The 13,161-nt window shown below is 46.4% G+C and overlaps 1 protein-coding gene across 2 annotated transcripts in view; it reads left to right on the forward strand.

The window, feature by feature from the left end:
* The window catches only part of LOC140106909 (uncharacterized), a 77,583-nt gene that overhangs the window by 19,945 nt on the left and 44,477 nt on the right, over positions 1-13,161 (forward strand). For both annotated transcript variants that reach the window (XM_072131548.1, XM_072131547.1), the window contains exons 3-7: positions 2,436-2,765; positions 3,154-3,261; positions 3,343-3,834; positions 4,200-4,553; positions 9,725-10,033. In XM_072131548.1, coding sequence (XP_071987649.1) covers positions 2,436-2,765; positions 3,154-3,261; positions 3,343-3,834; positions 4,200-4,553; positions 9,725-10,033 — 1,593 coding nt within the window. The remainder of the gene's footprint in view (positions 1-2,435; positions 2,766-3,153; positions 3,262-3,342; positions 3,835-4,199; positions 4,554-9,724; positions 10,034-13,161) is intronic.

Raw genomic sequence — 13,161 nt, forward strand, 5'->3', positions numbered from 1 at the left:
TTGCGGTGCTCGCTGCTACGCAGCCTGATCCGGCAGCGCTGGGGGAAGGGCGGCTCACCCCTCGAGTCTCGGCACCACCGCTAACTATTGTCGGCCAGCGGAGGAGATGGTGGACACCGGTGTGGGGGCGATGAAGTCCGGAGACTCCTCCATCCTTGTCGCGGGATGCTGCCGTGGTACCGGAGGGGGATCGCGCCTCCAGACCTTAGCAGCAGCGGGGGGAGGCTGCACCCGGGACCTATCGTTGGCCAGGGAGACCACTGCTGAGGGGGTACGCGCGGCCACCTGCGCTGATAGGGACAAGCGCTGTGGCGGCCGCGACTGCCTACCGGAGCAACAGACTTCAGGGTCGGGAGGGAGCGGAGGCACTGCCCCTGCCTGTGCCTCTGCAAGCAGGGAGGACAGCCAGGCGGGGCCTTCGGTGCGTAGGCGCTAATGAATGGCGTCATCCGATGCCATGGTCTTGATCTTCTCTGAAGCAGCCCAGGAAAGAGGGTGAGTGAATCACCCCCGGGCAGGGTTTCCATTATGCCCACCCACAGTCACGTAGCCCCTCAACACCACTCTACCCAACATTCTTAAAGGGGACGTGCCATTCACCTCCAGCTGACGCTAAACCTGGCTGCAGTCCCTAGCCAAATGGCTATATGCCTAGGGGCTTACAACTTGGCAGCTAATATGCGGATAATCGGGGACTGGATACACATCGATCTACACTGATGTTTTTATAGACCAACACTTAATAGCAGGGGCGGCCTGACCTGTTATTGCCTGAGTACCCAAAGAGAACGACCCCTTACTAATATCTTCTTGGTGCGATGGTCAAGAGTGCAACAACACTTCAAGTTTAGTCCCTTATATTCCTTCTTCTGTTATTACATTGTGACTTCTATATGTGGTATAGGACAGGAATCCACACAGTAGCACACCTAAAACTCATCACAGAACTACAGGGGAACTTCCCGACCTCCACATTGCAGGCTTCCCTTACATGCAGGCCTCTCATTATGCTGAGGAAGTAATGGCGGGTCTGGGGAGAACGATCTGAATCCCAGTTGCTGGGCCGGGTTTGGCAGGGCCAATGGTCAGCACAGACAGATCTCACTGGACTACATACTACACATATTCTCACATGGGTATATACAACACGACCGCATGCTGGCGATGTCACAGTAAGGAGCGTATGGCCTGACTATCCAGCCTTTCTGGCACAGAATTCTGGCCCTTACAACCAAATGTTTTGCAAATTATGTCCCCAGAGACCCAATGTGGGTAATCTTTTGGCTTTTAGATGAAGAGATCCGACGCTGCACCAAAGGTTGCATGAAATTACTGATGGCAGTGGAGACCTGGCCCCAAGATGCCCCCTTTCGGATTGTTCTTAGAAAAGCTTAGGATAACCATGTGTATGGGCAGGATAGATACCACCCTGAGTAGGGAAAAAGCGAGTGCAATTTTTCTTGAACACGTGGGACAGCTTTATCACTCGAATGTCTCCAGGGATGAGTTGGAATATTAGAGAAGGTTTTGCAGCTACAGAGAGGTATCAGGAATGGCAAGTGTTGGGTTATGGTTATTGTTTCTGTTCAGGACTGAATGTATTGTGTGTCACCCCCTTCCCCACTCCTTTTTCTCTGAATTTTGCAGAATTGTTCTATAACGATATAAGAATGTTACTCTGCTTTCTGCTGCTTCTGATCCCTGAACTTGAGGAGGACTCACAAAATACTGGAGTGAACTGTAACTGACAAACTTAGCCAAGCGGCTGCGAGACCTTTCCACTTCTTCCCTACCACTTTGCCACTTATTTCCCCTTTGGGTCGTTCACCTTCTGTTAGTGTTGCTGGCCCTATGTTAGGGTTTATTTTTTTATTTAAAATTTTCAATAAATTTAGTTTGAAACACTTTATTGAAGGGATGACTGAGAGTCAAAGCTACAGAAAAGGCAGGTACTGATTGGTCATTGGACCTCAGCATAACAAACAATTACAAATGACCCCACATCCAAGCCTGGAGGTTTAGGAAGGGTTGGCGTGGAATCCACGAGGGTTGTGAATTCAGTGATTTTTAGCAATACCATTACAGACGACATTTGTAGGTACAAGGTTTTTATCTATAGAGTCCAAGATATTATGAGCTAGAATGACACTGCGCCTTCAGCCTCGTAGTATCGTAGTGTCGTAGTTTATACGGTTGATAGTCATAGTGTGACCCAACTGTTTTAAGCTCATTTTCACGTGACTTTGTAGGTTTTCAGACTTCACTCATAGGGCTGTTTCTTCTTGTGAATGGTTGGATTGGTTACTCTTTTTTTTCGTCAGGTCTGGTGTTTTCTTTGATTCTCCTGTTAGAAAATGACCAATTCTGTAACATGGCTACAAGCATTTATATACATGAATATCTCAGCTGGGATCTCATTGTCTTCTCTCGTGTAGCTGTCCCCTCCGCCGTCCTGACCCCCGGAGACGCCGTCACTGTGGAGATCGGAAGTGAGAGATCCGTCTCGTGTAAAGTCAGAAATTTTTACCCTAAAGATATAAGTATTCGATGGGTTCAACACAAGAAAGATTCCCCAAAACAAGTGGTCCAGGGGCAAGGGTCCTGCAGCGGGGAGGCCGTAAATAATACCGATGGCACGTATAATGTTACCAGTCAGCTGACCTTATATCCTACAATAGATGACAGCGGCTATAAGTATTCCTGTGTGGTGAAGCATCGATCTCTGCCCCACGACCTGACGAGGGACTTCACCCTGACCGTAACAGGTGAGTGACTCTATTATATTCAAACTGTGATGGAATCACGAGTCAAAAGATGAATATTTTACATTACTTACTCCCACTCTTGCCCCACCATAAACACTGAAATATTGTTCCCGGATATATAAACCCCCAATGTATCAAATATTAACTAAGGCTGAAATTATACGGGACCATTAGATATTATTACAACCGCATCATGATGTCCCGTGGATCACATCTCTTACATTATCAGTCACAGGTGCCAGTAGTGGCCCCTCATCTATAGTGTGACCAGGGGCCCAGGTCACCTATCCCCCTCGTACATGTAATAACAGAACAAACGGCCATCCTTCTCCTCCATTATATTAGGTTACATTGTCACACACTGTGTTCCTGCTCCATGTGATTACAGAGCGAGAAGATAACACGGGGACGGTTGTCGCTGCTGTGATCCTGACATTACTCACTGTGATCCTTCTATCAGCTGCTGCTTTTCTCCTCCATCAAGCATTCACTAAAGGTGAGGATCCAGGGGATGTGTAAGACGTCTTGTCTATCGATTTTAGTCTTCATCCTCAGATTCTTATATCTCTTCCCCCAGATCCCCCCACACTTTCTGAGATCACCGGGAGCGATGAGATGATTGACATGAACAGGACGACTCTGACTTGTCACATTACGGGCTTTAGACCTAATGACCTGGAGATCTCCGTGTGTCTGAGGAGACGTGGAGCAAAGGAGCAGATGGTCCTCATCTGGAGATCCAGGGACTTCCCTTCCTCAGTGATGATGGGTGACAATGCTGGGGGTAGTAGTGTGGCCATAGATGTAGAGCGGCAGAGGCTGATGAATGGGGATGCCGGTCACACACAGACACCCCTACACCTGGACATGTCTGCAGTGGTAACCCCCAATAGACCCCGTCTTCTCCGCTGTATCACATGGAGGAGACTCTACACTTACAGCTGTCAATGTTCTCTACACATCACTCCCAGCTGTTCTGAAGATGATGGAGCAGAATTGTCTGTACATGTGTCCCACCCGGCGCTGACAGCAGAGGTCCATCAGGAGAAGACACTGCGGGTCATCGGAGGTAAGACGCCTCTCATAGAAGAATTATGTAGGATCTGGATGAAGGTCCATCACATTCAGAATCCAATAATAGAAACATCATAGGGTTGGAAAGTGTAAATTCTTTGTAAAAGATCAATAGGATAAAATATAGATGTGAGACAAGAATAATTTGTATTCTTAAGTCATTTACCGGATATACTGGAGTATAAGTTGACCCGAATATAAGGCGAGGTCCTCACCTCGTAAACTCACCTTCCTGCCCGATGCTCCCCGCGGCTGCTCTTCCTTCAGTTCTTCATGTGTAATAAAGATGCCTATAATTATGTAAAAACAATCATTCAGATTCTATGGTTTCATCATCAATTCTCCCTTCTCTTCTTGTAGTTCCTCCTACATTACTAAGCATCGTCAGTCCGGTGTATAAGACCCATGAGGTCCCGATGACCCTGACTTGTTCTATCACTGGTTTTAAGCCCAAGCCCCTAGAGATCACATGGCTGAAGAGGAAGAGGAATCAGGACCAGGAGATGGAACTGGTGACCTGGAAGTCTAATCAGGAAGAAGATACAAACCACAACGTAACAGAGAACGAGCACCAGGACAAGTCCTACAGCTTCCAGAGCGCCTTACTGATCAAACCCAATGTGAGGGAAGACGATGGAGCCACTTACATCTGTAGAACCCATCACCCTGCAACCGGTCATCAGGCAGAAGAGACACTGCTCATGGCCGTAACAGGTGAGACATACCGGGGTGTAACAGGAAATTATAGAGGGAGAAGGGTACAGGGGGTAACAGGACATTACAGGGGAAGAGAGAGGTACAGGGGGGTAACAGGACATTACAGGGGAAGAGAGAGGTACAGGAGGTAACAGGACATTACAGGGGAAGAGAGAGGTACAGGGGGTAACAGGACATTACAGGGGAAGAGAGAGGTACAGGAGGTAACAGGACATTACAGGGGAAGAGAGAGGTACAGGAGGTAACAGGAGATTACAGAGGAAGAGAGAGGTACAGGGGGTAACAGGACATTACAGGGGAAGAGAGAGGTACAGGAGGTAACAGGACATTACAGAGGAAGAGAGAGGTACAGGAGGTAACAGGACATTACAGAGGAAGAGAGAGGTACAGGAGGTAACAGGACATTACAGAGGAAGAGAGAGGTACAGGGGGTAACAGGACATTACAGAGGAAGAGAGAGGTACAGGGGGTAACAGGACATTACATGGGAAGAGAGAGGTACAGGAGGTAACAGGACATTACAGGGGAAGAGAGAGATACAGGAGGTAACAGGACATTACAGGGGAAGAGAGAGGTACAGGAGGTAACAGGACATTACAGGGGAAGAGAGAGGTACAGGGGTAACAGGACATTACAGGGGAAGAGAGAGGTACAGGGGGGTAACAGGACATTACAGAGGAAGAGAGAGGTACAGGGGGGTAACAGGACATTACAGAGGAAGAGAGAGGTACAGGGGGTAACAGGACATTACAGGGGAAGAGAGAGGTACAGGGGGTAACAGGACATTACAGGGGAAGAGAGAGGTACAGGGGGTAACAGGACATTACAGGGGAAGAGAGAGGTACAGGAGGTAACAGGACATTACAGGGGAAGAGAGAGGTACAGGAGGTAACAGGACATTACAGGGGAAGAGAGGTACAGGAGGTAACAGGACATTACAGGGGAAGAGAGAGGTACAGGAGGTAACAGGACATTACAGGGTAGGAGAGAGGTACAGGGGGTAACAGGACATTACAGGGGAAGAGAGAGGTACAGGAGGTAACAGGACATTACAGGGAAAGAGAGAGGTACAGGGGGTAACAGGACATTACAGGGGAAGAGGGAGGTACAGGAGGTAACAGGACATTACAGGGGGTAACAGGACATTACAGAGGAAGAGAGGTACAGGAGGTAACAGGACATTACAGGGGAAGAGAGAGGTACAGGGGGTAACAGGACATTACAGGGGAAGAGAGAGGTACAGGGGGTAACGGCACATTACAGGGGAAGAGAGAGGTACAGGGTGTAACAGGACATTACAGGGGAAAAGAGAGAGGTACAGGAGGTAACAGGACATTACAGGGGAAGAGAGAGGTACAGGAGGCAACAGGACATTACAGGGGAAGAGAGAGGTACATAGTGATATCCTGCTGATTCCTCTATGTGATGATATCCTGCTGATTCCTCTGTGTGATGATATCCTGCTGATTCCTCTGTGTGATGATATCCTGCTGATTCCTCTGTGTGACGATATCCTGCTGATTCCTCTGTGTGATGATATTCTGCTGATTCCTCTGTGTGATGATATCCTGCTGATTCCTCTGTGTGATGATATCCTGCTGATTCCTCTGTGTGACGATATCCTGCTGATTCCTCTGTGTGATGATATTCTGCTGATTCCTCTGTGTGATGCTATCCTGCTGATTCCTCTGTGTGATGATATCTGCTGATTCCTCTTTGTGATGATATTCTGCCTGATTCCTCTGTGTGATGATATCCTGCCTGATTCCTCTGTGTGATGTTATTCTGTTGAATCCTCTATGTGATGATATTCTGCTGATTCCTCTGTGTGATGATATCCTGCTGATTCCTCTGTGTGATGATATCCTGACTGATTCCTCTGTGTGATGATATCCTGCCTGATTCCTCTGTGTGATGATATCCTGCCTGATTCCTCTGTGTGATGATATTTTGCCTGATTCCTCTGTGTGATGATATACTGCCTGATTCCTCTGTGTGATGATATTCTGCCTGATTCCTCTGTGTGATTTATATTCTGCTGATTCCTCTTTGTGATGATATTTTGCTGATTCTTCTGTGTGATGATATCCTGCTGATTCCTCTGTGTGATGATATCTGCTGATTCCTCTGTGTGATGATATCTGCCTGATTCCTCTGTGTGATTTATATTCTGCTGATTCCTCTTTGTGATGTTATTCTGTTGAATCCTCTATGTGATGATATTCTGCTGATTCCTCTGTGTGATGATATTCTGCCTGATTCCTCTGTGTGATGATATCCTGCTGATTCCTCTGTGTGATGATATCCCGCTGATTCCTCTGTGTGCTGATATTCTGCTGATTCCTCTGTGTGATGATATTCTGCCAATTCCTCTTTGTGATGATATTCTGCCTGATTCCTCTGTGTGATGATTTTCTGCTTATTCCTCTTTGTGATGATATTCTGCTGATTCCTCTGTGTGATGATATCCTGCTGATTCCTCTGTGTGATGATATCCTGCTGATTCCTCTGTGTGATGATATCCTGCTGATTCCTCTGTGTGATGATATCTGCTGATTCCTCTGTGTGATTTATATTCTGCTGATTCCTCTTTGTGATGATATTCTGCTGATTCTTCTGTGTGATGATATCCTGCCTGATTACTCTGTGTGATGATATCCTGCCTGATTACTCTGTGTGATGATATCCTGCTGATTCCTCTGTGTGATGATATCCTGCTGATTCCTCTGTGTGATGATATCCTGCTGATTCCTCTGTGTGATGATATCCTGCCTGATTCCTCTGTGTGATGATATTCTGTTGATTCCTCTATGTGATGATATTCTGCTGATTTCTCTGTGTGATGATATTCTGCTGATTCCTCTGTTTGATGATATCTGCTGATTCCTCTGTGTGATGATATCCTGCCTGATTCCTCTGTGTGATGATATCCTGCTGATTCCTCTGTGTGATGATATCCTGCTGATTCCTCTGTATGACGATATCCTGCTGATTCCTCTGTGTGATGATATTCTGCTGATTCCTCTGTGTGATGATATCCTGCTGATTCCTCTGTGTGATGATATCCTGCTGATTCCTCTGTGTGACGATATCCTGCTGATTCCTCTGTGTGATGATATTCTGCTGATTCCTCTGTGTGATGCTATCCTGCTGATTCCTCTGTGTGATGATATTCTGCCAATTCCTCCTTGTGATGATATTCTGCCTGATTCCTCTGTGTGATGATTTTCTGCTGATTCCTCTTTGTGATGATACACTGCCTGATTCCTCTGTGTGATGATATTCTGCCTGATTCCTCTGTATGATGATATCTTGCTGATTCCTCTGTGTGATGATATCCTGCTGATTCCTCTGTGTGATGATATCTGCTGATTCCTCTGTGTGATGATATCTGCCTGATTCCTCTGTGTGATTTATATTCTGCTGATTCCTCTTTGTGATGATATTCTGCTGATTCCTCTTTGTGATGATATCCTGCTGTTTCTTCTGTGTGATGATATCCTGCTGATTACTCTGTGTGATGATATCCTGCCTGATTACTCTGTGTGATGATATCCTGCTGATTCCTCTGTGTGATGATATCCTGCTGATTCCTCTGTGTGATGATATCCTGCCTGATTACTCTGTGTGATGATATCCTGCCTGATTACTCTGTGTGATGATATCCTGCCTGATTACTCTGTGTGATGATATTCTGCTGATTTCTCTGTGTGATGATATCCTGCTGATTCCTCTGTGTGATGATATCCTGCCTGATTCCTCTGTGTGATGATATTCTGTTGATTCCTCTATGTGATGATATTCTGCTGATTCCTCTGTTTGATGATATCCTGCTGATTCCTCTGTGTGATGATATCCTGCCTGATTCCTCTGTGTGATGATATCCTGCTGATTCCTCTGTGTGATGATATCCTGCCTGATTCCTCTGTGTGATGATATTCTGTCTGATTCCTCTGTGTGATGATATCTGCTGATTCCTCTGTGTGATGATATCTGCTGATTACTCTGTGTGATGATATCCTGCCTGATTCCTCTGTGTGATGATATTCTGTCTGATTCCTCTGTGTGATGATATCTGCTGATTCCTCTGTGTGATGATATTCTGCCTGATTACTCTGTGTGATTTATATTCTGCTGATTACTCTGTGTGATTTATATTCTGCTGATTCCTCTTTGTGATGATATCCTGCTGATTCCTCTTTGTGATGATATCCTGCTGATTCCTCTGTGTGATGATATTCTGCTGATTCCTCTGTGTGATGATATCCTGCTGATTCCTCTTTGTGATGATATCCTGCTGATTCCTCTGTGTGATGATATTCTGCTGATTCCTCTGTGTGATGATATCCTGCCTGATTACTCTGTGTGATGATATCTGCTGATTCCTCTGTGTGATGATATTCTGCTGATTCCTCTGTGTGATGATATTCTGCTGATTCCTCTGTGTGATGTTATCCTGCTGGTTCCTCTGTGTGATGATATCCTTCCGGATTTCTCTGTGTGATGATATCCTGCCTGATTTCTCTGTGTGATGATATTCTGCTGATTCCTCTGTGTGATGATATCTGCCTGATTACTCTGTGTGATGATATCTGCTGATTCCTCTGTGTGATGATATTCTGCTGATTCCTCTGTGTGATGATATTCTGCTGATTCCTCTGTGTGATGATATTCTGCTGATTCCTCTGTGTGATGTTATCCTGCTGGTTCCTCTGTGTGATGATATCCTTCCGGATTTCTCTGTGTGATGATATCCTGCCTGATTTCTCTGTGTGATGATATCCTGCTGATTCCTCTGTGTGATGATATCCTGCTGATTCCTCTGTGTGATGATATTCTGCCTGATTCCTCTGTGTGATGATATCTGCTGATTCCTCTGTGTGATGTTATCCTGCTGATTCCTCTGTGTGATGATATCCTGCCTGATTCCTCTGTGTGATGATATCCTGCCTGATTCCTCTGTGTGATGATATCCTGCCTGATTCCTCTGTATTATGATATCCTGCTGATTCCTCTGTGTGATGATATCCTGCTGATTCCTCTGTGTGATGATATCCTGCCTGATTCCTCTGTGTGATGATATCCTGCCTGATTCCTCTGTGTGATGATATCCTGCTGATTCCTCTGTGTTGATATTCTGCTGATTCCTCTGTGTGATGTTCCCTTAGCTGTTCCTGTAATGGATCCTATAAAGTCGGCACAGGACAAGGTCCATGCAGGGGAGATAATGAAGTTGTCCTGTAAGATCCATTCATTTTACCCGCCACCTGTAGAGGTCACATGGTCTACAGAAGATGGAGAGAGACTGGAGTCTATCATCAGTGATGTCCTACCTGACCAGTCCGGCCTCTGCCACCTCACCAGCACCATGAGTTACACCCCTACAATGAAGGACCAAGGAAAGACATTCATGTGTGATGTGAGACATAAAAGTACTGGATCCCTGAGATCAGCCATGTGGACCCTGGTGGATCTGGGTGAGTGGTGCGGCGCCATACGAGCGGTCACTTGTGTCACATTTAGTGGAGATATGTAATATCTGGCATTTTCTATTTAGATTTCTGTGATTCTGGCAATGGCCGCATGGAGAGATACTTTTGGCACCATAGCGCTTCATACACGGGGAAAAGATAGCACATGTCCTATTTTCCCCCGTGTGCACCACCGTATGCCGTGCATCTCAATGGAGAGGGGAGAGGTCACGAGAGGGGCATACGTCCGCCAGACATACGTTCATGTAAATGTAAACTAAGGGGTTCTTACTTCTCAAAATACATCAACTAGCATAAACCTTACCCCGTGCGATGTACCCGACTGATAGGATCTGGATCAGTAATGTAAATTGTGGACAACAGGAGAGAACCTTCTATTGTGCAGTGAGCTGATAATCCTGTGTCTGTCCAGTGCAGGGCTCACTATGGGGCAGGAGAAGCCTGGTCATGATGGCCATTGTAAACTCCTCCCAATCCTCCCACAATCGGGGGTGATGCTTCTAGATCTTTCTTCAAGCTCCCAGGTAGTGTGGGGTCACCTATCAGTGGTTTGTGCCATTTACTGTATTGAAAAGCAATATAATCAGTTACCTGGCAGGGATCGCTCTTTATAGGAGTCTGGAGAGTCTGCAGAATAATAAGTTACCCACAATCCAACACTTATCTGCTTGGCTACATTAAGGTAGAAAGAATCTAGTCTTTAAAACCAAAAACCTAGCTGGACACATGAGGTAGTAATAACGTACGCTCTTGGTGCTGCCTTTTTTGTATATATTTTACAACCATCTATTTCCATTTTGACATATACTCATATATATATGTACTGTACATACACTGCTCAAAAAGATAAAGGGAGTATAACATCCTAGATCGGACTTTGTTCTATACAAAGTTAAATGCGCTGACAACAAAATCACAAAAAAACCTGTATGACCTCCCTACAACTCCTCAACATGCTCCTGATGAGGCTCAGTAGTGTGTGTGGCCTCCATGTGCCTGTGTGACCTCTCTACAACACCTCGGCATGCTCCTGATGAGGATCAGTAATGTGTGTGGTCTCCATGTGCCTGTATGACCTCCCTACAAAACCTCGGGATGCTCCTGATGAGGCTCAGTATTGTGTGTGGCCTCCACGTGCCTGTGTGACCTCTCTACAACTCCTTGGCATTCTCCTGATGAGATCAGTAGTGTGTGTGGCCTCCACGTGCCTGTATGACCTCCCTACAACACCTCGGCATGCTCCTGATGAGGCTCAGTATTGTGTGGCCTCCACGTGCCTGTATGACCTCTCTGCAACACCTCGGCATGCTCCTGATGAGGCTCAGTATTGTGTGTGGCCTCCACGTGCCTGTATGTCCTACCTACAATACCTTGGCATGCTCCTGATGAGGCTCAGTATTGTGTGTGGCCTCCATATGCCTGTATGACCTCCCTACAACACCTCGGCATGCTCCTGATGAGGCTCAGTATTGTGTGGCCTCCAGGTGCCTGTATGACCTCCCTACAACACCTGGACATGCTCCTGATGAGGCTCAGTATTGTGTGTGACCTCCACGTGCCTGTATGACCTCCCTATAATGCCTCGGCATGCTCCTGATGAGATCAGTATTGTGTGTGGCCTCCACGTGCCTGTATGACGTCCCTACAACACCTCGGCATGCTCCTGATGAGATCAGTATTGTGTGTGGCCTCCACGTGCCTGTATGACCTCCCTACAACACCTGGGCATGCTCCTGATGAGGATCAGTATTGTGTGTGACCTCCACGTGCCTGTATGACCTCCCTATAATGCCTCGGCATGCTCCTGATGAGGCTCAGTATTGTGTGTGACCTCCACGTGCCTGTATGACCTCCCTACAACACCTGTGCATGCTCCTGATGAGGCTCAGTATTGTGTGCGGCTTCCACGTGCCTGTATGACCTCCCTACAACGCTTCGGCATGCTCCTGATAAGGTTGTGGGTGGTCTCCTGAAAGATCGCCTCTCAGACCTAGACTAAAGCATCTGCCTACTCCTGGACAGTCTGTGCTGCAAAATGACCTTGGGTGGATGGAGCGGGGGTGATGTTATGTGCAGAAGTATATGGTTGGGTATCATCAGCATAAAGATCTACTAATGGTTTGTCCAATGGGGGCCGTAAAGAGGAAAAAGAGAAGAGGACCTAGGACTGATCAGTACAAGGAAGAGGAGACAAGAGAGAAGGAGACACTAAAAGCGCGGTCAGAAAGCGAGGAGAACCAAGAGAGTGCAGTGTCCTTCAGGCCAATAGAGCGAAGCTTCCTGAGGAGGAGCTGGTGGTCCACAGTATCAAAAGCTGCCAAGAGATTAAGAAGAACCAGGAGAGAATAGTAACCTTAGGATTTAGTAGTCAGGAGATCATTGGAGACTTTAGAAAGACCAGTTTCTGTGGAATGTATGAAAAACAGATTGTGAGGCGAAAAGGAGGGAGCTAGCAGAGAGATAGAGGTAAGTTGAGAAAGATCCAGGAGTTTGGAGATGAAAGAGAGATTAGAGACTGGTCAGTAGACTGGTCAGAGATTAGAGACTGGTCAGTAGTAGTCACTGAATGGGTCCAGGGAGGGATTTTTTAGTAATGGTTTTATAACAGCTTGCTTGAAAGAGGAGGGAAAGACGCCATAAGAGTGAGATTCAAAATTTTTGAGTTGACTGCTCGTGAGAGGAACTGTATGAGATGTGAGGGGATGGGGTCACTAACACAGGTAGTGTGGAGAGCAGAGAAAAAGAGCTGGGAAACTTCTTCCTCTGTGACTGGATCAATGGAAGACAGTGAAAAGGATGAGGTACTAGGGGTAAGGGGATCCTGTTGGATACAATCAATTTTGTCTTTAAAGTAGTTGGGCAGGTCTTCAGCCCTAAGGTCTTTGACCGGTGGAGAAATACCATATTAGAATGGTGAAATAGACCTGTTTGGCAATGTGAATGGCAGAGTTATAGGTTCTAAGCCTAAATTTGAAGTTTAGAAAGTCTGCAGATGTGCTCAATTTTCTCATCAGATGTTCTGGAGCTACTGGAGGAAACTGGTTTTGTATGTGTGCCAAGGTTGCCAAAGAGTCTGGGTTGAAAATTTCAGATAGAAAGTGGTGCCATCTCAT

The sequence above is a fragment of the Engystomops pustulosus genome, unplaced genomic scaffold (genome assembly GCF_040894005.1).
Source record: "Engystomops pustulosus unplaced genomic scaffold, aEngPut4.maternal MAT_SCAFFOLD_87, whole genome shotgun sequence".
In the NCBI taxonomy this organism is placed as follows: Eukaryota; Metazoa; Chordata; class Amphibia; order Anura; family Leptodactylidae; genus Engystomops; species Engystomops pustulosus.